Below are 27,265 nucleotides of genomic sequence, written 5' to 3'. Positions count from 1 at the left end.
CCTATGTACAAGAATATAACTACTATAATACTGCACCCTATGCTGTATGTGACTCTTTTCTTCTTCTCTCTAGGAGTATTCGATGCCTTCGAAATATCATTCATTGGAATTTAATTACAACCTTCATCTTAAGAAACATCATGTGGTTTCTGCTACAAATGATTGATCACAACATCCATGAGCAGAATGAGGTGCGGTATTAGAGCTTACCCTGATTTCATACTGTGTTTTGTTGCTTCTTTTTGCATTTCTCATTTTTAGTTTTGTGTTATTTTCCTTCTAAAATTCTGTTTTCTTGCTTATTGATTGTGCTCGTTGTCATTGGAGCTGCAGATGTCCATAAGGAGGGGTGACGCTGCTCAGATTTCTGACTGTTCTATCACAAACTGGATGTGGGTGTAACTGAAATATATACATAACATTACTTATCCTGTACTGATCTTGAGTTACATCCTGTATTATACCCCAGAGCTGCACTCACTATTCTGCTGCTGGTGCAGTCACTGTGTACATACATGACATTACTTATCCTGTACTGATCCTGAGTTACATCCTGTATTATACCCCAGAGCTGCACTCACTATTCTGCTGCTGGTGCAGTCACTGTGTACATACATGACATTACTTATCCTGTACTGATCCTGAGTTACATCCTGTATTATACCCCAGAGCTGCACTCACTATTCTGCTGCTGGTGCAGTCACTGTGTACATACATGACATTACTTATCCTGTACTGATCCTGAGTTACATCCTGTATTATACCCCAGAGCTGCACTCACTATTCTGCTGCTGGTGCAGTCACTGTGTACATACATGACATTACTTATCCTGTACTGATCCTGAGTTACATCCTGTATTATACCCCAGAGCTGCACTCACTATTCTGCTGCTGGTGCAGTCACTGTGTACATACATGACATTACTTATCCTGTACTGATCCTGAGTTACATCCAGTATTATACTCCAGAGCTGCACTCACTATTCTGCTGCTGGTGCAGTCACTGTGTACATACATGACATTACTTATCCTGTACTGATCCTGAGTTACATCCTGTATTATACTCCAGAGCTGCACTCACTATTCTGCTGCTGGTGCAGGCACTGTGTACATACATGACATTACTTATCCTGTACTGATCCTGAGTTACATCCTGTATTATACCCCAGAGCTGCACTCACTATTCTGCTGCTGGTGCAGTCACTGTGTACATACATGACATTACTTATCCTGTACTGATCCTGAGTTACATCCTGTATTATACACCAGAGCTGCACTCATTATTCTGCTGCTGGTGCAGTCACTGTGTACATACATGACATTACTTATCCTGTACTGATCCTGAGTTACATCCTGTATTATACCCCAGAGCTGCACTCACTATTCTGCTGCTGGTGCAGTCACTGTGTACATACATGACATTACTTATCCTGTACTGATCCTGAGTTACATCCTGTATTATACCCCAGAGCTGCACTCACTATTCTGCTGCTGGTGCAGTCACTGTGTACATACATGACATTACTTATCCTGTACTGATCCTGAGTTACATCCTGTATTATACCCCAGAGCTGCACTCACTATTCTGCTGCTGGTGCAGTCACTGTGTACATACATAACATTACTTATCCTGTACTGATCCTGAGTTACATCCTGTATTATACTCCAGAGCTGCACTCACTATTCTGCTGCTGGTGCAGGCACTGTGTACATACATGACATTACTTATCCTGTACTGATCCTGAGTTACATCCTGTATTATACCCCAGAGCTGCACTCACTATTCTGCTGCTGGTGCAGTCACTGTGTACATACATGACATTACTTATCCTGTACTGATCCTGAGTTACATCCTGTATTATACTCCAGAGCTGCACTCACTATAGAGATTCAGGATATGAGAAGAATCTACAGTCACCCATTTTTAGTGAAGTAACAATGTTTCTAGCTTTGTAGTTATAATGTTCTGTGAATTATTGATTTGTATTTTGTGGTGAGATGTTCTCTGGCTCCTGTGAGACCTCCGGTGACCTCCATCGTGTCCTCCTGGGCCCGGGGACATCTATTTCTTAGAATTGTTCCTTCTTTCAGTCTTTGTCTGTCCCTGAGTCACCTCCATTCAGTCCTGGTCTTAGTCACCTCTATCGCATCTCGCTGCACGGTGCCGGTGACTTCCATTACAGAAACGTTAGTGGTAGATAATAGATAAACTGGATAATAGGAGAAGGAAAGTGTCACCCACAAGAGCCAGAAGGACAATGTGATAACAGAACAGAACATTCCCGGGGAGAGAAAACACAAAGGTAAAACGGAAGGTTTGAGTTTTAGATGGAAAAATGCCCAAAAGATACAAAATACCCTTTCATTTATGTTTACAGAATCCAGACCAGAACATTCAAGTTTACAGACCTGGCCCTGCCTTTTTGTCGACCCAAGACCCTGTTTATTGAGATATCTGGTCCTGGCCCCCTTTATTTACTGACTCCAGACCTAATTCCTCTTTTTACAGACCCCAGACCAAACTATCCTTGTTTACCGACCCTCGACCTTACCTCTCCTTGTTTACCGACCCTTTACCTGACCTCTCCTTGTTTACCGACCCTCGACCTTACCTCTCCTTGTTTACCGACCCTTTACCTGACCTCTCCTTGTTTACCGACCCTCGACCTGATCTCTCCTTGTTTACTGACCCCCGACCTTACCTCTCCTTGTTTACCGACCCTTTACCTGACCTCTCCTTGTTTACCGACCCTCGACCTTACCTCTCCTTGTTTACCGACCCTTTACCTGACCTCTCCTTGTTTACCGACCCTCAACCTGATCTCTCCTTGTTTACCGACCCTTTACCTGACCTCTCCTTGCTTACCAGCCCTCGACCTTACCTCTCCTTGTTTACCGACCCTTTACCTGACCTCTCCTTGTTTACCGACCATCGACCTTACCTCTCCTTGTTTACCGACCCTTTACCTGACCTCTCCTTGTTTACCGACCCTCGACCTGATCTCTCCTTGTTTACTGAACCCCGACCTTACCTCTCCTTGTTTACCGACCCTTTACCTGACCTCTCCTTGTTTACCGACCCTCGACCTGATCTCTCCTTGTTTACCGACCCTTTACCTGACCTCTCCTTGCTTACCAGCCCTCGACCTTACCTCTCCTTGTTTACCGACCCTTTACCTGACCTCTCCTTGTTTACCGACCATCGACCTTACCTCTCCTTGTTTACCGACCCTTTACCTGACCTCTCCTTGTTTACCGACCCTCGACCTGATCTCTCCTTGTTTACTGAACCCCGACCTTACCTCTCCTTGTTTACCGACCCTTTACCTGACCTCTCCTTGTTTACCGACCCTCGACCTGATCTCTCCTTGTTTACCGACCCTCGACCTGACCTCTCCTTGTTTACCGACCCTCGACCTTACCTCTCCTTGTTTACCGACCCTCGACCTGATCTCTCCTTGTTTACCGACCCTCGACCTTACCTCTCCTTGTTTACCGACCCTCGACCTGATCTCTCCTTGTTTACCGACCCTTTACCTGACCTCTCCTTGTTTACCGACCCTCGACCTTACCTCTCCTTGTTTACCGACCCTTTACCTGACCTCTCCTTGTTTACCGACCCTCGACCTGATCTCTCCTAGTTTACCGACCCTCGACCTGACCTCTCCTTGTTTACCGACCCTCGACCTTACCTCTCCTTGTTTACTGCCTTCGACCTGACCTCTCCTTGTTTACCGACTCTTGACCTGATCTCTCCTTGCTTACTGACCCTCGACCTGATCTCTCCTTGTTTACCGACCCTCGACCTGGCCTCTCCTTGTTTACCGACCCTCGACCTGACCTCTCCTTGTTCACTGACTCTAGACCTGACCTCTCCTTGTTTACCGACCCTCAACCTGACCTCTCCTTGTTTACCAACCATTGACTTGATCTCTCCTTGTTTACCAACCCTCGACCTGACCTCTCCTTGTTCACTGACTCTAGACCTGACCTCTATTTGTTCACTGACTCTAGACCTGACCTCTCCTTGTTCACTGACTCTAGACCTGACCTCTATTTGTTCACTGACTCTAGACCTGACCTCTCCTTGTTCACTGACTCTAGACCTGACCTCTCCTTGTTTACCGACCCTCGACCTGACCTCTCCTTGTTTACCAACCCTTGACCTGACCTCTCTTTGTTTACCAACCCTTGACCTGACCTCTCCTTGTTTACTGACCCTAAACCTGACTTCTCCTTGTTTACCGTTCCTAGACCTGAACTCTTCATGTTTACCGACCCTCAACCTGACCTCTCTTATTTTACCAACCATTGACCTGACCTCTCCTTGTTTACCAACCCTCGACCTGACCTCTCCTTGTTTACTGCCTTCGACCTGACCTCTCCTTGTTTACCGACTCTTGACCTGATCTCTCCTTGCTTACTGACCCTCGACATGATCTCTCCTTGTTTACCGACCCTCGACCTGACCTCTCCTTGTTTACCGACCCTCGACCTGACCTCTCCTTGTTTACCAACCATTGACCTAACCTCTTCATGTTTACCAACCCTCAACCTGACCTCTCCTTGTTTACCAACCATTGACCTGACCTCTCCTTGTTTACCGACCCTCGACCTGATCTCTCCTTGTTTACCAACCATTGACCTGACCTCTTCATGTTTACCGATCCTCAACCTGACCTCTCCTTGTTTACCAACCATTGACCTGACCTCTCCTTGTTTACCGACCCTCGACCTGATCTCTCCTTGTTTACCAACCCTCGACCTGACCTCTCCTTGTTTACCGACCCTCGACCTGATCTCTCCTTGCTTACCGACCCTCGACCTGACCTCTCCTTGTTCACTGACTCTAGACCTGACCTCTCCTTGTTTACCGACCCTCAACCTGACCTCTCCTTGTTTACCAACCATTGACTTGATCTCTCCTTGTTTACCAACCCTCGACCTGACCTCTCCTTGTTCACTGACTCTAGACCTGACCTCTATTTGTTCACTGACTCTAGACCTGACCTCTCCTTGTTCACTGACTCTAGACCTGACCTCTATTTGTTCACTGACTCTAGACCTGACCTCTCCTTGTTCACTGACTCTAGACCTGACCTCTCCTTGTTTACCGACCCTCGACCTGACCTCTCCTTGTTTACCAACCCTTGACCTGACCTCTCCTTGTTTACCAACCCTTGACCTGACCTCTCCTTGTTTACTGACCCTAAACCTGACTTCTCCTTGTTTACCGTTCCTAGACCTGAACTCTTCATGTTTACCGACCCTCAACCTGACCTCTCTTATTTTACCAACCATTGACCTGACCTCTCCTTGTTTACCGACCCTCGACCTTACCTCTCCTTGTTTACTGCCTTCGACCTGACCTCTCCTTGTTTACCGACTCTTGACCTGATCTCTCCTTGTTTACCGACCCTCAACCTGACCTCTCCTTGTTTACCAACCATTGACTTGATCTCTCCTTGTTTACCAACCCTCGACCTGACCTCTCCTTGTTCACTGACTCTAGACCTGACCTCTATTTGTTCACTGACTCTAGACCTGACCTCTCCTTGTTCACTGACTCTAGACCTGACCTCTATTTGTTCACTGACTCTAGACCTGACCTCTCCTTGTTCACTGACTCTAGACCTGACCTCTCCTTGTTTACCGACCCTCGACCTGACCTCTCCTTGTTTACCAACCCTTGACCTGACCTCTCCTTGTTTACCAACCCTTGACCTGACCTCTCCTTGTTTACTGACCCTAAACCTGACTTCTCCTTGTTTACCGTTCCTAGACCTGAACTCTTCATGTTTACCGACCCTCAACCTGACCTCTCTTATTTTACCAACCATTGACCTGACCTCTCCTTGTTTACCGACCCTCGACCTTACCTCTCCTTGTTTACTGCCTTCGACCTGACCTCTCCTTGTTTACCGACTCTTGACCTGATCTCTCCTTGCTTACTGACCCTCGACATGATCTCTCCTTGTTTACCGACCCTCAACCTGGCCTCTCCTTGTTTACCGACCCTCGACCTGACCTCTCCTTGTTTACCGACCCTCGACCTGACCTCTCCTTGTTTACCAACCATTGACCTGACCTCTTCATGTTTACCAACCCTCAATCTGATCTCTCCTTGTTTACCAACCATTGACCTGACCTCTCCTTGTTTACCGACCCTCGACCTGATCTCTCCTTGTTTACCAACCCTCGACCTGACCTCTCCTTGTTTACCGACCCTCGACCTGATCTCTCCTTGCTTACCGACCCTCGACCTGACCTCTCCTTGTTCACTGACTCTAGACCTGACCTCTCCTTGTTTACCGACCCTCAACCTGACCTCTCCTTGTTTACCAACCATTGACTTGATCTCTCCTTGTTTACCAACCCTCGACCTGACCTCTCCTTGTTCACTGACTCTAGACCTGACCTCTATTTGTTCACTGACTCTAGACCTGACCTCTCCTTGTTCACTGACTCTAGACCTGACCTCTCCTTGTTTACCGACCCTCGACCTGACCTCTCCTTGTTTACCAATCCTTGACCTGACCTCTCCTTGTTTACCAACCCTTGACCTGACCTCTCCTTGTTTACTGACCCTAAACCTGACTTCTCCTTGTTTACCGTTCCTAGACCTGAACTCTTCATGTTTACCGATCCTCAACCTGACCTCTCCTTGTTTACCAACCATTGACCTGACCTCTCCTTGTTTAACGACCCTCGACCTGATCTCTCCTTGTTTACCAACCCTCGACCTGACCTCTCCTTGTTTACCGACCCTCGACCTGATCTCTCCTTGCTTACCGACCCTCGACCTGACCTCTCCTTGTTTACTGACTCTAGACCTGACCTCTCCTTGTTTACCGACCCTCAACCTGACCTCTCCTTGTTTACCAACCATTGACTTGATCTCTCCTTGTTTACCAACCCTCGACCTAACCTCTCCTTGTTCACTGACTCTAGACCTGACCTCTCCTTGTTCACTGACTCTAGACCTGACCTCTCCTTGTTCACTGACTCTAGACCTGACCTCTCCTTGTTTACCGACCCTCGACCTGACCTCTCCTTGTTTACTGACCCTAAACCTGACTTCTCCTTGTTTACCGTTCCTAGACCTGAACTCTTCATGTTTACCGACCCTCAACCTGACCTCTCCTATTTTACCAACCATTGACATGACCTCTCCTTGCTTACCGATCCCAAACCAGGCCTCTCATTGTTTCTTGCCCCCTGTATTGTGGGATCTGCTGATATCATTATACACTTCATAGCACAATGTACATTTTTAATTGGAAAAAATACAATGTGACAAAAAGTAACGTCTCCTTGGATCCCCAGCAAAGACATCAAAGCTGTGGATGATGGGGATCCCACCCCAGTGTCCGCCCCAGGACCTGAATGGTAGATAACAAAGGTACCCCCATAGGGTATATCGGTATGTGTCTGCCCGCCTAGATTGTGATGCAGCTCTGGATGTGACTGGAGTATAAGTTACAATGTAACAGGTGAGGATTAGATAAATGAGCCGCATTCTGTCTTGTGCTTGTGTGATGGAAGTGATGGAGATTGTATTGGATGGGGATCGTGTGTAGGGACTTGGCAGCTCCCGCAGATTTTACTCCACAAATTATCACATTTCACATCAATCACTGGATATTTTCTGCATCTGGATCTTCTCATTTACACTGAATGTATAATTATCATCACCCTCCGCACATTCACTTCTTCTGGAGAGCGAATCTTCCATCCCTGCTGTGCATGAAGGGAGCTATTAACCCCTCATTCACTCATACAGCCCAGCCCCCCACTCCCAAGGACCCCCCAACCCCCTCTACAAAGTGACATCAATGAGGGGAGCACAAAGCGAGGAGCACAGCATCATCCTACTCCCTACACTAGCCATGGATACCCCCCAGCCCCCCACTCCCAAGGACCCCCCACCCCCTCTACAAAGTGACATCAATGAGGGGAGCACAAAGCGAGGAGCACAGCATCATCCTACTCCCTACACTAGCCATGGATACCCCCCAGCCCCCCACTCCCAAGGACCGCCCAACCCCCTCTACAAAGTGACATCAATGAGGGGAGCACAAAGCGAGGAGCACAGCATCATCCTACTCCCTACACTAGCCATGTATACCCCCCAGCCCCCCACTCCCAAGGACCCCCCACCCCCACCCCTCTAAAAAGTGACATCAATGAGGGGGACACAAAGCGAGGAGCACAGCATCATCCTACTCCCTACACTAGCCATGGATACCCCCCAGCCCCCCACTCCCAAGAGCCCCCACCCCCCTCTACAAAGTGACATCAATGAGGGGAGCACAAAGCGAGGAGCACAGCATCATCCTACTCCCTACACTAGCCATGTATACCCCCCAGCCCCCCACTCCCAAGGACCCCCCAACCTCCTCTACAAAGTGACATCAATGAGGGGAGCACAAAGCGAGGAGCCCAGCATCATCCTACTCCCTACCCCAGACGTGGATATATATATATATACATCAGACCCCCATAAATAAAGTTTTAGACCCCCCACAGCAGCCCCCAGTAACACAGACACATGACATGACCGTCCAACCGGACCCTCCCTATTTATAGACCCCAGCACAGACCACAGACAGGATCCACCCTATTGACCGACCACAGACCCCCTCCCCACCCCCCGCCCTCTATGATTTTTTTTATTTTCTATTTTTCAGATTTGGTGTCGCTGCATCACAACCATCTACAATTATTTTGTGGTGACCAACTTTTTCTGGATGTTTGTGGAAGGCTGCTACCTGCACACGGCCATCGTCATGACCTACTCCACCGACAAGCTGCGCAAATGGGTCTTCCTGTTCATAGGATGGTGTAAGTAGCCGCTTTATGTCCTCTATGCGCTGGTGGCTGCTGGCGTTACTCTATCGAGGTCAAAGCCTCCCTCCAAACAGGTCACATATCCATGTAGTTACATGTCCTGAACTCCAAAAATGAGACATTTTCCTGTGTTGGAGGTTCCATGTTACACCCTATAATGGCAATGATCCCTGAGGTTCCCCTCCTGCTATGTAGATCCCAAAAATACAGACTTGTAGCTTCTCAAAGTGCACTGGGGTATGTCCTCACACTGCTGTGCTCTGTTCTCTCTGCAGCTCCCAGTGCACTTGGAGAAACTACAGTCCTGAAATATAAATCCACATTTCACAGTCCTGCAGCTACTAACAACATACACCAATGTATTATTACACATCTCTACAGGGTCAATACCCAACATTAGCACAGAGCACAGCAGTGTGAGGGCCTGCTGCCCTGTGCACTTGGAGCAGCTACAATCCTGGAATATATATATATGATGGCAATGATCCCTGAGGTTCCCCTCCTGCTATGTAGATCCCAAAATACAGACTTGTAGCTTCTCCAAGTGCACTGGGGTATGTCCTCACACTGCTGTGTTCTGTGCTCTCTGCAGCTCCCAGTGCACTTGTGGAACCTACAGTCCTGAATTATAAATCCACATTTCACAGTCCTGCTGCTACTAACAACATACAGCAGTGTGAGGGCATGCTCCCCTGTGCACATGGAGCAGCTACAATCCTGGAATATATATACATATGTATATATCAGTCTTGCTGCTACTTACAACATACACAAAAGTCGGATTACACGTCTCTTCACCGAACACTGGCAGAGAGCACAGAGCACAGCAGTGTGAGGTCTGATTACATATCTCTCCAGGGACAATACATAACACTGGCTGCAGAGAGCACAGAGCACAGCAGTGTGAGGTCTGATTACATATCTCTCCAGGGACAATACAAAACACTGGCTGCAGAGAGCACAGAGCACAGCAGTGTGAGGTCTGATTACACATCTCTCCAGGGACAATACATAACACTGGCTGCAGAGAGCACAGGGCACAGCAGTGTGAGGTCTGATTACACATCTCTCCAGGGACAATACATAACACTGGCCGAAGAGAGCACAGCAGTGTGAGGTCTGATTACACATCTCTCCAGGGACAATACATAACACTGGCTGCTGAGAGCACAGAGCACAGCAGTGTGAGGTCTGATTACACATCTCTCCAGGGACAATACATAACACTGGCTGCAGAGAGCACAGAGCACAGCAGTGTGAGGTCTGATTACACATCTCTCCAGGACAATACATAACACTGGCTGCAGAGAGCACAGAGCACAGCAGTGTGAGGTCTGATTACACATCTATCCAGGACAATACATAACACTGGCTGCAGAGAGCAGAGAGCACAGCAGTGTGAGGTCTGATTACACATCTCTCCAGGGACAATACATAACACTGGCTGCAGAGAGCACAGAGCACAGCAGTGTGAGGTCTGATTGCACATCTCTCCAGGGACAATACATAACACTGGCTGCAGAGAGCAGAGAGCACAGCAGTGTGAGGACACACCCCTAGTGCACTTGAGGAGGCTACAATCCTGGAATATAAATCCATCGTTAATATATCTCGTATCAAAATGTCATAAATCCCTTAGAAGAATCATGTCCTTCTCCTGCCGAGGTTCTTCCCTAAGTCTGAAGTCTATTCCTATGGATGGTGCAAATCTCTTAGGTCTGAGTGATGTCCCAAAATTGAATGTTACCCCCTAACCAAATACTAAGTGTTGGGGTCCAACAGATGGGGTCCCATCCCCACAACTAATAGGTCATGGGTCATGCATTCCCATGATTGATATGGTCATGGAGATTCAAGGGATCTTATTTTGGAGGATGACCACAATTTTGTAGGAATATGAATATATTTGCATAGCCCCGCCCATCTGTCATTCTCCGACCTGCAGGACACATGCCGCCTCTGTCTCTGCCCTTACAGCAGGTACATGACATCTCTCCCAGGCTCATTACATCCACTTCCCGAGATGGAGCCGATCCAGAATCATTTCTCTATAATTGAGCTCCGTTGGCGTCTTTAAGACACATTATTCTGTCAGAACGCGGCAGATTATGGAACCGTTTTATCGTACGCAGTAAAAATCCGGAGACTGCAATCACAGCCTCAGGAAATGTAGGAATCACTTAGCTTTATGTACTACAGGCGGAGCATTAACGGGGCTTCCCATGCAAGATAGCAGGGGCAGGCAGTGTAGTGTAGATACCGACACCAGGGGCTGCACAGGTCCATCCCAGCCCCCACATCGTTTGGATTGGTAGATTGGATACAGATGCAGGAAAAAGTAAGTGAACCCTTTGGAATTTCATGGATTTCTGTATCGATCAATGATACAACGTTATAGACAAATACAATGTAGCAATCACGTAAAACACACGTAGGCGTACATTAAAGGGGATGTCCAGTCACAACAAGTTACCGCTATCCACAGGATCTGTGGGGGTCCACTATATAAAGCAACTAATCTTACATGTGCCCCCGGGAGCTGACAGTATACAGGGGCAGATGGAACCGGGAGACGAGTGGCCGGTTTGGGTTGGTCTAGCCGTGGCCTCACCCACACCGATCAAGGTCAACAGGGTGAAGAGAGGGAGGCCACGTAACACTAAGGATCCCCCTTGTGGCAGCTCCATTGTAGACGACAGGTTGGTGGTTACGGAGAGAGCCCATGATAGCAGCAGCTTAGCCACGGACTCTCACTGGAGACGATAAATCCCTTGCTTGCACAGGTAAAATTGCTGGACCAGTGGTCTGCAAGGCTGGATGACTCTCCTGGGAGCCAGCTCAGCTCTGCTGCATCTGCACAAGAACAGCACTGTCTCTGACAAAATCTCAATATGGACACCAAAGAATCACCCAGACTCTATTAACTTATTGACTCTTAGTCTCAGCCTCTGAAAGCTTCCAGGGAGCTAGCCAATAAACAGCCTGCATTACCTCAGGCGAAGATACAGTAATACAAACAAACACATAAGCTCTTTAATAGTAAAACTGAATCCATATAAACATATTGCACACAAAAGTACCCAAAGTTTCGAAATGACTGAACTCTGAAACATACTGGAGCCAATCGTTCAAGTACTCTTAAAATATATGAATTGAAACCATGTCCAAAAATGTCTGATCCATCCAAATGTCTAAATTGACACTTTGGGCACATTTACTTACCCGGGTGATGGAGTTCACAGAAAGTGCATTGTCCGTGTATAATGCGCTGTGCGGGGAGTCACTAAGATCCTGCGCCCGATATCCTGCATGTGTCACTTCCCCGCTCAGGTCCCCGGAGTTCACCTTCTTCTTCCTGGTGCATGTAAGTGCATTGTCCGTGTATAACGTGCTGTGCGGGGAGTCACTAAGATCCTGCGCCCGATATCCTGCATGTGTCGCTTCCCCACTCAGGTCCCCGGAGTTCACCTTCTTCTTCCTGGTGCATGTAACTGCATTGTCTGTGTATAATGCGCTGTGCGGGGAGTCACTAAGATCGTGCGCCTGATATCCTGCATGTGTCGCTTCCCCGCTCAGGTCCCCGGAGTTCACCATCTTCTTCCTGGTGCATGTAAGTGCATTGTCCGTGTATAATGCGCTGTGCGGGGAGTCACTAAGATCCTGCACCCGATATCCTGCATGTGTTGCTTCCCCGCTCAGGTCCCCGGAGTTCACCTTCTTCTTCCTGGTGCATGTAAGTGCATTGTCCGTGTATAATGCGCTGTGCGGGGAGTCACTAAGATCCTGCACCCGATATCCTGCATGTGTCGCTTCCCCACTCAGGTCCTTGGAGTTCACCTTCTTCTTCCTGGTGCATGTAAGTGCATTGTCCGTGTATAATGCGCTGTGCGGGGAGTCACTAAGATCGTGCGCCTGATATCCTGCATGTGTCGCTTCCCCGCTCAGGTCCCCGGAGTTCACCTTCTTCTTCCTGGTGCATGTAAGTGCATTGTCCGTGTATAATGCGCTGTGCGGGGAGTCACTAAGATCGTGCGCCCGATATCCTGCATGTGTCGCTTCCCCGCTCAGGTCCCCGGAGTTCACCATCTTCTTCCTGGTGCATGTAAGTGCATTGTCCGTGTATAATGCGCTGTGCGGGGAGTCACTAAGATCCTGCGCCCGATATCCTGCATGTGTCGCTTCCCCGCTCAGGTCCCCGGAGTTCACCTTCTTCTTCCTGGTGCATGTAAGTGCATTGTCCGTGTATAATGCGCTGTGCGGGGAGTCACTAAGATCGTGCGCCCGATATCCTGCATGTGTCGCTTCCCCGCTCAGGTCCCTGGAGTTCACCTTCTTCTTCCTGGTGCATGTAAGTGCATTGTCCGTGTATAATGCGCTGTGCAGGGAGTCACTAAGATCCTGCGCCCGATATCCTGCATGTGTCGCTTCCCCGCTCAGGTCCCTGGAGTTCACCTTCTTCTTCCTGGTGCATGTAAGTGCATTGTCCGTGTATAATGCGCTGTGCGAGGAGTCACTAAGATCCTGCACCTGATATCCTGCATGTGTCGCTTCCCCACTCAGGTCCTGGAGTTCACCTTCTTCTTCCTGGTGCATGTAAGTGCATTGTCCGTGTATAATACGCTTTGCTGGGAGTCACTAAGATCCTGCGCCTGATATCCTGCATGTGTCACTTCCCTGCTCAGGTCCCAGGAGTTCACCTTCTTCTTCCTAGTGCATGTAAGTGCATTGTCTTGCGACAATATGTGAAAGTTAAATCCCGTGCTCAGTCCGAATCAGTCGGATCATCCGATGGCACGGCCCCTAATTTGTGTTGCATGCGCCAAAAGAAATGATCGCGTTCGCCAAAATCCCAGCACAGACACCTGTTAAATACCTGTGCAAGCCGTGTAATCCCCGAAAAGGTGCACAGTCCGACTAAAGTGAAAGGATCTAAAGGTTCTCTGGATATTATCAGTCACAGACGGATGACTCCTTGCTCGGTTCTGTACAAGTGTGAGAAAGTTTCAGAAGTTTTTGCCTTTTTAAAGGTATTTGAGACATAACAAAACTTTCAAAATCCAGAATCTGTGCGATCTCATGGACCCAAAGAATAAAGAGGTGTCATCTTAACCTTAAAGCCCATCAGAAATTGGTGCCACTACGTTCCCCTACAAATTCCCCACATTTAGAATATTTTTCCAGATTCCCACTAGACGGCACAGAATATTAATTGGTGACACCAGGAAGTACAATTCGTCTCGCAGATATCGAGCGCTCAAATGTGGCTTGTGGAAGGAGCGGAGTGGCAAAAGGAAAGGCAAAAATATGGAAAACCTGTTTTTTGAAATGGTTACAAATAGGGATCGACTCGAACAGCAATGTTAAGGACTGAACCGAACATTGGGGGTCATTTACTAAGGGCCCGATTCACGTTTTCCCGACGTGTTACCCGAATATTTCCAATTTGTGCGGATTCTCCCTGAATTGCCCCGGGATTTTGGCGCACGTGGTCGGATTGTGGCGCATCGGCGCTGGCATGCACGCAACGGAAATGGGGGGGCGTGGCCGAACAATAACCTGGCGGATTCGGGAAAAACCGCTTGCACTTACCTTCACTCAGCCCGGCTCGGTGAACTCCAGCGGGCTCCGATGCTTTTCGGCGCAGCAGCGCCACCTGGTGGACGGCGGAGGAACTACCTTAATGAATCCCGGCCGGACACGAATCCAGCACAGAGAACGCGCCGCTGGATCGCGAACGGACCGGGTAAGTAAATCTGCCCGATTGTGGGTTTTGGATTCCCAGACTTCGCCTGAAGTCCAGCTTCGGTGTTCGGAATCAATCCCGTCGGTAATCGGTGCCGGCATTTAAGGCCTAGGATCATCGCTCCCCTATTACATCATACCACGTAAACGGTAACAGCCAAGATCAGTTCCGGCAATGATCATGGGTGTTACCAATAGGGATGAGCATTGGGTTTCCTGGACTGAACTTTCAGGTCAGGTCCGACCAAACTCTGTGAGCCCCAACCTGGACAGATCCGCTCATCCCTAGTGAAGCAACATCCAAAGATCAGGAACAAGTGAACCCAAGTGCAATGAGTTCACATAAAGGCAACGCCTGGTTACTGATAATTGTGTTCTTCATATGAAACATCAATAAGGGGGAAGCGTGGCCAAAACACATCATAGAGGCAAAGTGACGGGACCCCCATGGATCACCAGAACGGGGCGCATTGTACCTCTACATAAATAAAACACTTACAAATTGTCCCACCCAGTGACTGGGATTTGTTTGCCGAAATTTAAAGGGACAAAGCGCCTCCGACCCATAAATTTGCTGCTACCATCTCTTTAATTGAAAACATCTTTTCTAAACTTGGAGAAGTCATTAACACATGGGTTCATTTAGTTTTTCCACCTGCTTTGTGAATGAGCTTCACGACTGTCTGCAGGTTAACACATTGGGGCTCATTTACTAAGGTCCCGATTCACGTTTTCCCAACGTGTTACCCGAATATTTCCGATTTGCGCCAATTTTCCCTGTATTGCCCCAGGATTTTGGTGCATGCGATCGGATTGTGGCCGAACGAAAACCCGACAGGTTCGGAAAAACCGCCGCATTTAAAAAAAAAAAAGTGTCGCGGAGCTTGCACTTACCTTCACCAGGAATAGGCCGGGGAACTTCAGCGCAGCAGCGACACCTGGTGGACGTCGGAGGAACTACCTTAGTGAATCCCGGCCAGACCTGAATCCACTGCAGAGAAAGCGCCGCTAAGTAAGTAAATCTGCCCCATTGTGGCTCATTTACTTACCTGGTTTTATCGTGATCCCCCGGTGCGTTGTCTGACGAGGATTCGGGTCCAGCGCAATTCACTAGGATCGTGCACCCGAGGTCCTGCATCCGTCGCTTCCCCGCCGAAGTCTGCCAGCGTTCACCTGCTTCTTCCCGATGCATGTAAGTGGTTGATTCGACACAATCGCGTTTTTAAATTCGGCGGTTTGTCCGAATCCGTTGGGTTGTCCGACGACCCTCCCCCCTGTTGCTCGCAAGCCAGCGCTGATGCGCCAAAATCCCAGGGGAATTCGGCGCAAAACGGCAATCATCGGGAAACCCGGCGAAAATGCGTCCGACGGACCCTTAGTAGATGAACCCCATTAACTCCATTGTGTTTGTCTATAATTGTCAGGTAGAAACAGAAGACGTTCCATAAATGTGTAATAATTTCCGCTATCCCGTGTTATCCGGTTGTTCTCTGTAGAGTCATCTGGAAGCTGCCCCCCCCCCTATCATCTTCTTCCATCATATATCAATCAGGTTGGGTCTCGTTCCTTTCTGCGTAACTTTCCATAAATGTCAGATTTATCTAATAAGAGGTGAGAGCAGCAGCTGGGTCTCGGGGGTCTCTCCAGTGACGGCTTAAAGGGCTTAGAGAAAACATCGTATTACATCTGCTGATAGAAGGAGGGGGCAGAACACTCGTTTATTGACTGGTTGTTAATTTATAGATTTCCATCCGCATTTTACTCCTTTTACAAACTCTGTAGTGATCCTGAATTATACCCCAGAGCTGTACTCACTATTCTGCTGGTGGTGCAGTCACTGTGTACATACATGACATTACTTATCCTGTGCTGATCCTGAGTTACATCCTGTATTATACCCCAGAGCTGCACTCAGTATTCTGCTGCTGGTGCAGTCACTGTGTACATACATGACATTACTTATCCTGTACTGATCCTGAGTTACATCCTGTATTATACCCCAGAGCTGCACTCACTATTCTGCTGGTGGTGCAGTCACTGTGTACATACATGACATTACTTATCCTGTACTGATCCTGAGTTACATCCTGTATTATACCCCAGAGCTGCACTCACTATTCTGCTGCCGGTGCAGTCACTGTGTACATACATGACATTACTTATCCTGTACTGATCCTGAGTTACATCCTGTATTATACCCCAGAGCTGTACTCACTATTCTGCTGCTGGTGCAGTCACTGTGTACATACATGACATTACTTATCCTGTACTGATCCTGAGTTACATCCAGTATTATACCCCAGAGCTGCACTCACTATTCTGCTGCTGGTGCAGTCACTGTGTACATACATGACATTACTTATCCTGTACTGATCCTGAGTTACATCCTGTATTATACCCCAGAGCTGCACTCACTATTCTGATGCTGGTGCAGTCACTGTGTACATACATGACATTACTTATCCTGTACTAATCCTGAGTTACATCCTGTATTATACTCCAGAGCTGCACTCACTATTCTGCTGCTGGTGCAGTCACTGTGTACATACGTGACATTACTTATCCTGTACTGATCCTGAGTTACATCCTGTATTATACCCCAGAGCTGTACTCACTATTCTGCTGCTGGTGCAGTCACTGTGTACATACATGACATTACTTATCCTGTACTGATCCTGAGTTACATCCAGTATTATACCCCAGAGCTGCACTCACTATTCTGCTGCTGGTGCAGTCACTGTGTACATACATGACATTACTTATCCTGTACTGATCCTGAGTTACATCCTGTATTATACCCCAGAGCTGCACTCACTATTCTGCTGCTGGTGCAGTCACTGTGTACATACGTGACATTACTTATCCTGTACTGATCCTGAGTTACATCCTGAATTATACCCCAGAGCTGTACTCACTATTCTGCTGCTGGTGCAGTCACACCGTCTGCTAACAGACCACCCCACACAAATAACACATCCCACACACATTATATATATATATTTTTTTAACAATATATATACTACACTAACTAGGAATAACGTGCAGCGGTCCCTGCCACCCAGGCCTCTGAATGCTCCATAGGCCCACTCCGCATAGGAGAGACCGGCCAACCCGGGCCAATGGATGGAAGATGGTTGTACACCTCTGTGTTAAAGGGGCACTGAAGCAGGAAGTGGTCCATGCTCTCCAGCAGACCACCGCACTCCTCCCGGGGACAACCCCTTTCCTCACACACAGCTTTCCATGGAAGCAGCGCCAAGTCACATCCCAAAACTTCAAGGGGATCCTGATGGAATTCAATAAACTCAAACCCACCCCAAGATCCCGACTTGGGCAATCCCTGAGGGCCAGAGGCTTCTGGAAATGGGTCAACAGAACCCTCTTGTCAAGGACTTTCCTCGACATGGTCCTGATCTCCCACATTCCCTGACCCCACCGGCGAATCACCTTCAGAACCGGGGTAGCGTAAGCCGGAAGATGCCGTGAGGTGTAGGAATACCACATGGTTGATCATACATAACCCTCCTTGACTTCTTGTGCAGTTAGTAACCTCCCCTTTGATTAGGTTCAGCCTATTCCCCCATAATGGCTGGAACAGGTAAATTTTGCTCAGGTTCACTCTTTCCCTGAGGGTCAAAGACCAACCCTTCCACTGGTTAACCTTCTGAGTGGCGATCTTAAGCCTGCCGTCCCAGTTTTGCATGGGGTAATCGCCCTGGCCAAATTCGATGCCGAGAACTTTGGCAGAGTCTTGGGGCCCTGGAAGAGTGTCCGGGAGATCAAAGCCTGGACCTCCCTCTCCCAGCCAGAGACTCTCACACTTATCCCGGTTGATCTTGGACCCAGAAGCCTCTGAGTAGCGGTCAACCTCTGACATCACCCATTGCGCCTCCCCTCGCGAGGACACACAGCACAGCACTAAATGTACTGCGGCCTGGAACAGAGCAGTGCTGGGTCCCCGAAAGGAGCCGGGGTGCAAACTGCACCAGCCGATTAAACAGCACCTTTGCCAAAACCTTTCTGTCCGTATTGAGAAGCGCTATGGGACGCCAGTTCTCAATACGAGATCGGTCCTTACCCTTTGACAGGATGATCAGGGCTGACCTCCTCATTGACTTCGGCAGAGCGCCCGAGGAAAGACACTCATTGAATACCTCAGTGAAGAGGGGAACCAAGGCGTCCTTAAAGGTCTTATAAAATTCGGATGTTAAGCCATCCGGACCTGGCGATTTCTTGAGGGCGAGCCCTTCAATCGCCCGGCTGACTTCCTCTTCCCTGATCATCTCTGTCAAAACATCAAGAGAGGGGTCTACTCCTGGCTCAGGGACAGTTTCAGCCAGGAAACCCGACATCACATCCCGATCTAGATCCTTCCTGCCCAAGAGGTGCGAGTAGAAGGATCTGACGACCTCCAGAATCCCTGATCTGGACCTTTTCAGGGATCCCGTACTGTCAACCAGTCCTGTGACAACTTTACCATTCACTGACATCTTGCAGTTTCTGTAAGGGTCGGGCGAGCGGTATTTCCCGTAATCCCTCTCAAAAACCAAAGATGCGTGTCTATCGTACTGACACCTCTTCAGCAAGGATTTCACTCTGGAGATGTCCTCACGACTACCTCCAGTCGAGACGAGATGCTCGAGTTTCCTCCTCAGGCCCTGATACAGGCGGTACCTGTCCAGGCTCCTGAGGCTCGAGAGCTGGCGGAAGAATCTCGCCACCCTTTTCTTGAGCATCTCCCACCACTCTGACTTACTGCTACAAAGGCCCAGCAATGGTACCTGGCTCTGAAGAAAGTCCTCAAAGGATTGTCTGATCTCCGCTTCCTCCAGGAGAGACGAATTGAGCTTCCAGTAGCCTCTTCCCATCCGGGGGGTCTCTGTAACATTCAGGGAAAACATAGTCAGACATCCTGCATTATACTCCGGAGCTGCACTCACTATAGAGTTTCCTAACATGAGAGAAATCCAAAAGTAGCTCTTTAATTTTGCAACAAATCAAATAAGTAAGTGTGAAATCCTAAAATGTATTAATCTGGCAAATCATGTGGACTAATAAATAATCGGCTCGGTCGATCCGGCTTCATGTTGGAGCCAGATAGAGGAAATTGATTTGGCAAAGGATACACGGAACATTGTGTTAAAATATAAAATCAAAAATAAGTGACATTTCCTGGCGTCAGGACACAGAACAGAGCGACTGCTACATTGTAACCACGGAGGAAATAAGAAGAGAGATCAACCAGGATCACAACCTGCGGAGAAATATCTTCTCATTAATAGAACAGTCATCAGGGAGCGACGGAAACGGAAACATTGGGGGTCATTTATCGTGGTCTGATGCTCCTTTTTTGGTAGTATTTTAGTGACTTTTTGAGGGTATTTTTGGGTAATTTTTTGCACTTTTTTTCCAGCAGTCCTCCAGGAAGTCCTCCGTGTAGCAGTTTGACTTGCGCCTATGTGGGCGCATATAATTGCACCCATGTCCAGTCCTGGCCCGGCTTGGTGCGATTTGTGCAACAAAATTGCTCCATTTTTAAAATTGTGCCTAAAAAAGCGCAAAAAAACTTTATTAGACAAATCAGGTGCATAAATAGACTCACAAAAGGCGCAAAGAGCTCAGGGAAGGGGAAAATAAGATAAATGACCCCCAAAGCTTTTTTGCGGCTTATCGGACGCACAATTTTAAAAAGGTGCAAATTTGTTGCATAAATCACACCATTACCTTTGCTACACGTGGTCAGGACTGGCGAGTTATTGCACAATTATTTGCATCCATATAGGCGCAAATCAATGATAAATAAGGAGCAAACACTGGAAGTAGGAGAAATACAAACGCAAATTAGGCGCAAACCGCACAGCGAACGGAAAAAAGGCACAAAAAAATTATGCAAATACCCAAGTGCACTCAAAAAGTCACTAAAATATAACCAAACACGCGCATCAGACTAAGACACATCTGCCCCATAGATATGACATAAAGGATGGATGATGGATCCCCAGAGCGCAGGAGGTGAGCGCAGGACTCCCCCGTACATACTGCACATGTTCTGGATCTCTGTCAAGTTCCATTAAGTTTCCTTAGTTGTTGATCCAAGTCATAAATCAGAGTAATTTTCTGTAGATTGCCGGATAATTGCATCTAATTATCTGCTCCGAGCCGCGAGTGTGCAGCAGAGCGACAACCAAACACTACATCATACGGTAATATTAATCACAAATCCCTCAGGATGCCAGAAACCTGCAGCATAGAAGAGGCGCAATCACCAAATATAACCAATAGTAACAAGACATACCGCACTTGTGTATTTCCAGGTATACCGTGTCCTATCATAGTCGCCTGGGCTATAGGGAAGCTGTGCAACGAGGACGAACAGTGAGTATCTACCTATATTCCTGTACATAGGGGCAGTATTATAGTAGTTATATTCTTGTACATAGGGGGCAGTATTATAGTAGTTATATTCCTGTACATAGGGGGCAGTATTATAGTAGTTATATTCTTGTACATAGGGGGCAGTATTATAGTAGTTATATTCTTGTACATAGGGGGCAGTATTATAGTAGTTATATTCCTGTACATAGGGGGCAGTATTATAGTAGTTATATTCTTGTACATAGGGGCAGTATTATAGTAGTTATATTCTTGTACATAGGGAGCAGTATTATAGTAGTTATATTCTTGTACATAGGGGGCAGTATTATAGTAGTTATATTCCTGTACATAGGGGGCAGTATTATAGTAGTTATATTCCTGTACATAGGGGGCAGTATTATAGTAGTTATATTCCTGTACATAGGGGGCAGTATTATAGTAGTTATATTCCTGTACATAGGGGGCAGTATTATAGTAGTTATATTCCTGTACATAGGGGGCAGTATTATAGTAGTTATATTCCTGTACATAGGGGGCAGTATTATAGTAGTTATATTCTTGTACATATGGAGCAGTATTATAGTAGTTATATTCTTGTACATAGGGGGCAGTATTATAGTAGTTATATTCTTGTACATAGGGGGCAGTATTATAGTAGTTATATTCTTGTACATAGGGGGAAGTATTATAGTAGTTATATTCCTGTACATAGGGGGCAGTATTATAGTAGTTATATTCTTGTACATAGGGGGCAGTATTATAGTAGTAATATTCTTGTACATAGGGGGCAGTATTATAGTAGTTATATTCCTGTACATAGGGGGCAGTATTATAGTAGTTATATTCTTGTACATAGGGGGCAGTATTATAGTAGTTATATTCTTGTACATAGGGGGCAGTATTATAGTAGTTATATTCTTGTACATAGGGGGCAGTATTATAGTAGTTATATTCCTGTACATAGAGGGCAGTATTATAGTAGTTATATTCTTGGACATAGGGGGCAGTATTATAGTAGTTATATTCTTGTACATAGGGGCAGTATTATAGTAGTTATATTCTTGTACATAGGGGCAGTATTATAGTAGTTATATTCTTGTACATAGGGGGCAGTATTATAGTAGTTATATTCCTGTACATAGAGGGCAGTATTATAGTAGTTATATTCTTGGACCTAGGGGGCAGTATTATAGTAGTTATATTCTTGTACATAGGGGCAGTATTATAGTAGTTATATTCCTGTACATAGGGGGCAGTATTATAGTAGTTATATTCTTGTACATAGGGGGCAGTATTATAGTAGTTATATTCTTGTACATAGGGGGCAGTATTATAGTAGTTATATTCTTGTACATAGGGGGCAGTATTATAGTAGTTATATTCTTGTACATAGGGGGCAGTATTATAGTAGTTATATTCCTGTACATAGGGGGCAGTATTATAGTAGCTATATTCCTGTACATAGGGGGCAGTATTATAGTTGTTATATTCCTGTACATAGGGGGCAGTATTATAGTAGTTATATTCCTGTCCATAGGGTGCAGTATTATAGTAGTTATATTCCTGTACATAGGGGGCAGTATTAAAGTAGTTGTAATCTTGTACATAGGGGGCAGTATTATAGTAGTTATATTCTTGTACATAGGGGGCAGTATTATAGTAGTTATATTCTTGTACATAGGGGGCAGTATTATAGTAGTTATATTCCTGTACATAGGGGGCAGTAATATAGTAGTTATATTCCTGTACATAGGGGGCAGTATTATAGTAGTTATATTCTTGTACATAGGGGGCAGTATTATAGTAGTTATATTCTTGTACATAGGGGGCAGTATTATAGTAGTTATATTCCTGTACATAGGGGGCAGTATTATAGTAGTTATATTCTTGTACATAGGGGGCAGTATTATAGTAGTTATATTCCTGTACATAGGTGGCAGTATTATAGTATTTATATTCTCGTACATAGGGGGCAGTATTATAGTAGTTATATTCTTGTACATAGGTGGCAGTATTATAGTAGTTATATTCTTGTACATAGGGGGCAGTATTATAGTAGTTATATTCTTGTACATAGGGGGCAGTATTATAGTAGTTATATTCTTGTACATAGGGGGCAGTATTATAGTAGTTATATTCTTGTACATAGGGGGCAGTATTATAGTAGTTATATTCCTGTACATAGGGAGCAGTATTATAGTAGTTATATTCTTGTACATAGGGGGCAGTATTATAGTAGTTATATTCCTGTACATAGGGGGCAGTATTATAGTAGTTATATTCTTGTACATATGGGCAGTATTATAGTAGTAATATTCCTGTACATATGGGGCAGTATTATAGTAGTTATATTCCTGTAAATAGGAGCAGTATTATAGTAGTTATATTCTTGTACATAGGGGCAGTATTATAGTAGTTATATTCTTGTACATAGGGAGCAGTATTATAGTAGTCATATTCCTGTACATAGGGGCAGTATTATAGTAGTTATATTCTTATACATAGGGGGCAGTATTATAGTAGTTATATTCCTGTACATAGGGGGCAGTATTATAGTAGTTATATTCCTGTACATAGGGGGCAGTATTATAGTAGTTATATTCCTGTACATAGGGGGCAGTATTATAGTAGTTATATTCCTGTACATAGGGGGCAGTATTATAGTAGTTATATTCTTGTACATAGGGGGCAGTATTATAGTAGTTATATTCTTGTACATAGGGGGCAGTATTATAGTAGTTATATTCTTGTACATAGGGAGCAGTATTATAGTAGTTATATTCTTGTACATAGGGGGCAGTATTATAGTAATTATATTCCTGTACATAGGGGGCAGTATTATAGTAGTTATATTCCTGTACATAGGGGGCAGTATTATAGTGGTTATATTCCTGTACATAGGGGGCAGTATTATAGTAGTTATATTCCTGTACATAGGGGGCAGTATTATAGTAGTTATATTCCTGTACATAGGGGGCAGTATTATAGTAGTTATATTCCTGTACATAGGGGGCAGTATTATAGTAGTTATATTCCTGTACATAGGGGGCAGTATTATAGTAGTTATAATCTTGTACATAGGGGGCAGTATTATAGTAGTTATATTCCTGTACAAAGGGGGCAGTATTATAGAAGTTATATTCTTGTACATAGGGTGCAGTATTATAGTAGTTATATTCTTGTACATAGGGGGCAGTATTATAGAAGTTATATTCTTGTACATAGGGGTAGTATTGTAGTAGTTATATTCTTGTACATAGGGGGCAGCATTATAGTAGTTATATTCTTGTACATAGGGGGCAGTATTATAGTAATTATATTCTTGTACATAGGGGCAGTATTATAGTAGTTATATTCTTGTACATAGGGGGCAGTATTATAGTAGTTATATTTCTGTACATAGGGGGCAGTATTATAGTAGTTATATTCTTGTACATAGGGGGCAGTATTATAGTAGTTATATTCCTGTACATAGGGAGCAGTATTATAGTAGTTATATTCCTGTACATAGGGGGCAGTATTATAGTAGTTATATTCTTGTACATAGGGGGCAGTATTATAGTAGTTATATTCCTGTACATAGGGGGCAGTATTATAGTAGTTATATTCTTGTACATAGGGGGCAGTATTATAGTAGTTATATTCCTGTACATAGGGGGCAGTATTATTGTAGTTATATTCCTGTACATAGGGGGCAGTATTATAGTAGTTATATTCCTGTACATAGGGGGTAGTATTATAGTAGTTATATTCCTGTACATAGGGGTTGTATTATAGTAGTTATATTCCTGTACATAGGGGGCAGTATTATAGTAGTTATAATCTTGTACATAGGGGGCAGTATTATAGTAGTTATATTCCTGTACAAAGGGGGCAGTATTATAGAAGTTATATTCTTGTACATAGGGTGCAGTATTATAGTAGTTATATTCTTGTACATAGGGGGCAGTATTATAGTAGTTATATTCTTGTACATAGGGGGCAGTATTATAGAAGTTATATTCTTGTACATAGGGGTAGTATTGTAGTAGTTATATTCTTGTACATAGGGGGCAGCATTATAGTAGTTATATTCTTGTACATAGGGGGCAGTATTATAGTAATTATATTCTTGTACATAGGGGGCAGTATTATAGTAGTTATATTCTTGTACATAGGGGGCAGTATTATAGTAGTTATATTCCTGTACATAGGGGGCAGTATTATAGTAGTTATATTCTTGTACATAGGGGGCAGTATTATAGTAGTTATATTCCTGTACATAGGGAGCAGTATTATAGTAGTTATATTCCTGTACATAGGGGGCAGTATTATAGTAGTTATATTCTTGTACATAGGGGGCAGTATTATAGTAGTTATATTCCTGTACATAGGGGGCAGTATTATAGTAGTTATATTCTTGTACATAGGGGGCAGTATTATAGTAGTTATATTCCTGTACATAGGGGGCAGTATTATAGTAGTTATATTCCTGTACATAGGGGGCAGTATTATAGTAGTTATATTACTGTACATAGGGGGCAGTATTATAGTAGTTATATTCTTGTACATAGGGGGCAGTATTATAGTAGTTATATTCCTGTACATAGGGAGCAGTATTATAGTAGTTATATTCCTGTACATAGGGGGCAGTATTATAGTAGTTATATTCCTGTACATAGGGGGCAGTATTATAGTAGTTATATTCCTGTACATAGGGGTTGTATTATAGTAGTTATATTCCTGTACATAGGGGGCAGTATTATAGTAGTTATATTCTTGTACATAGGGGCAGTTTTATAGTAGTTATAGTCTTGTACATAGGGGGCAGTATTATAGTTGTTATATTCTTGTACATAGGGGGCAGTATTATAGTAGTTATATTCTTGTACATAGGGGGCAGTATTATAGTAGTTATATTCTTGTACATAGGGGCAGTATTATAGTAGTTATATTCCTGTACATAGGGGGCAGTATTATAGTAGTTATATTCTTGTACATAGGGGGCAGTATTATAGTAGTTATATTCTTGTACATAGGGGCAGTATTATAGTAGTTATATTCCTGTACATAGGGGGCAGTATTATAGTAGTTATATTCTTGTACATAGGGGCAGTATTATAGTAGTTATATTCTTGTACATAGGGGGCAGTATTATAGTAGTTATATTCCTGTACATAGGGGGCAGTATTATAGTAGTTATATTCCTGTACATAGAGGGCAGTATTATAGTAGTTATATTCTTGTACATAGGAGGCAGTATTATAGTAGTTATATTCTTGTACATAGGGGGCAGTATTATAGTAGTTATATTCTTGTACATAGGGGGCAGTATTATAGTAGTTATATTCTTGTACATAGGGGGCAGTATTATAGTAGTTATATTCTTGTACATAGGGGGCAGTATTATAGTAGTTATATTCCTGTACATAGGGAGTAGTATTATAGTAGTTATATTCTTGTACATAGGGGCAGTATTATAGTAGTTATATTCCTGTACATAGGGGGCAGTATTATAGTAGTTATATTCCTGTACATAGGGGGCAGTATTATAGTAGTTATATTCTTGTACATAGGAGCAGTATTATAGTAGTTATATTCTTGTACATAGGGAGCAGTATTATAGTAGTTATATTCTTGTACATAGGGGGCAGTATTATAGTAGTTATATTCCTGTACATAGGGGCAGTATTATAGTAGTTATATTCCGGTACATAGGGGGCAGTATTATAGTAGTTATATTCCTGTACATAGGGGGCAGTATTATAGTAGTTATATCCTTGTACATAGGGGGCAGTATTATAGTAGCTATATACTTGTACATAGGAGTAGTATTATAGTAGTTATATTCCTGTACATAGGGGGCAGTATTATAGTAGTTATATTCTTGTACATAGGGGGCAGTATTATAGTAGTTATATTCCTGTACATAGGGGGCAGTATTATAGTAGTTATATTCTTGTACATAGGGGCAGTATTATAGTAGTTATAGTCTTGTACATATGGGGCAGTATTATAGTTGTTATATTCTTGTACATAGGGGGCAGTATTATAGTAGAATGTGAGTAATTTGTAACATATTTTTGACATTAGATGCTGGATTGGAAAGGGGCCTGGAAAATACATTGATTATATCTATCAAGGTCCTGTCATCCTTGTTCTCCTTGTAAGTAACAGTTTTCCTTTTTTTTATATTAATGAAAGATGATAAGAGAATATTTTATCTTGTTGTTCGCTCATTGCCCAGAAAAATGTTATAATAAATGAAATATATAGTTAGATGTAACGGCAGCTCTCAGCTCGTTGCTTCACCTTTATA

The 27,265-nt window shown here is 44.8% G+C and overlaps 1 protein-coding gene across 3 annotated transcripts in view; it reads left to right on the top strand.

Annotated features, from left to right (window-relative positions):
- CRHR2 (corticotropin releasing hormone receptor 2) overlaps positions 1-27,265 on the top strand; it is a 239,146-nt gene that overhangs the window by 187,347 nt on the left and 24,534 nt on the right. For all 3 annotated transcript variants that reach the window (XR_011855948.1, XM_072154412.1, XM_072154413.1), the window contains 4 exons: positions 74-191; positions 8,691-8,844; positions 20,907-20,967; positions 27,040-27,112. Coding sequence is in view for 2 of the 3 variants with exons in the window: in XM_072154412.1 (XP_072010513.1) it covers positions 74-191; positions 8,691-8,844; positions 20,907-20,967; positions 27,040-27,112 (406 nt within the window). In the remaining variant the exon portion in view is untranslated. The remainder of the gene's footprint in view (positions 1-73; positions 192-8,690; positions 8,845-20,906; positions 20,968-27,039; positions 27,113-27,265) is intronic.

The sequence above is a fragment of the Engystomops pustulosus genome, chromosome 5, assembly GCF_040894005.1.
Source record: "Engystomops pustulosus chromosome 5, aEngPut4.maternal, whole genome shotgun sequence".
Lineage (NCBI taxonomy): Eukaryota > Metazoa > Chordata > Amphibia > Anura > Leptodactylidae > Engystomops > Engystomops pustulosus.
Note: the sequence above shows the minus strand (reverse complement) of the source record. Positions and strands in the feature narration are given on the sequence as shown.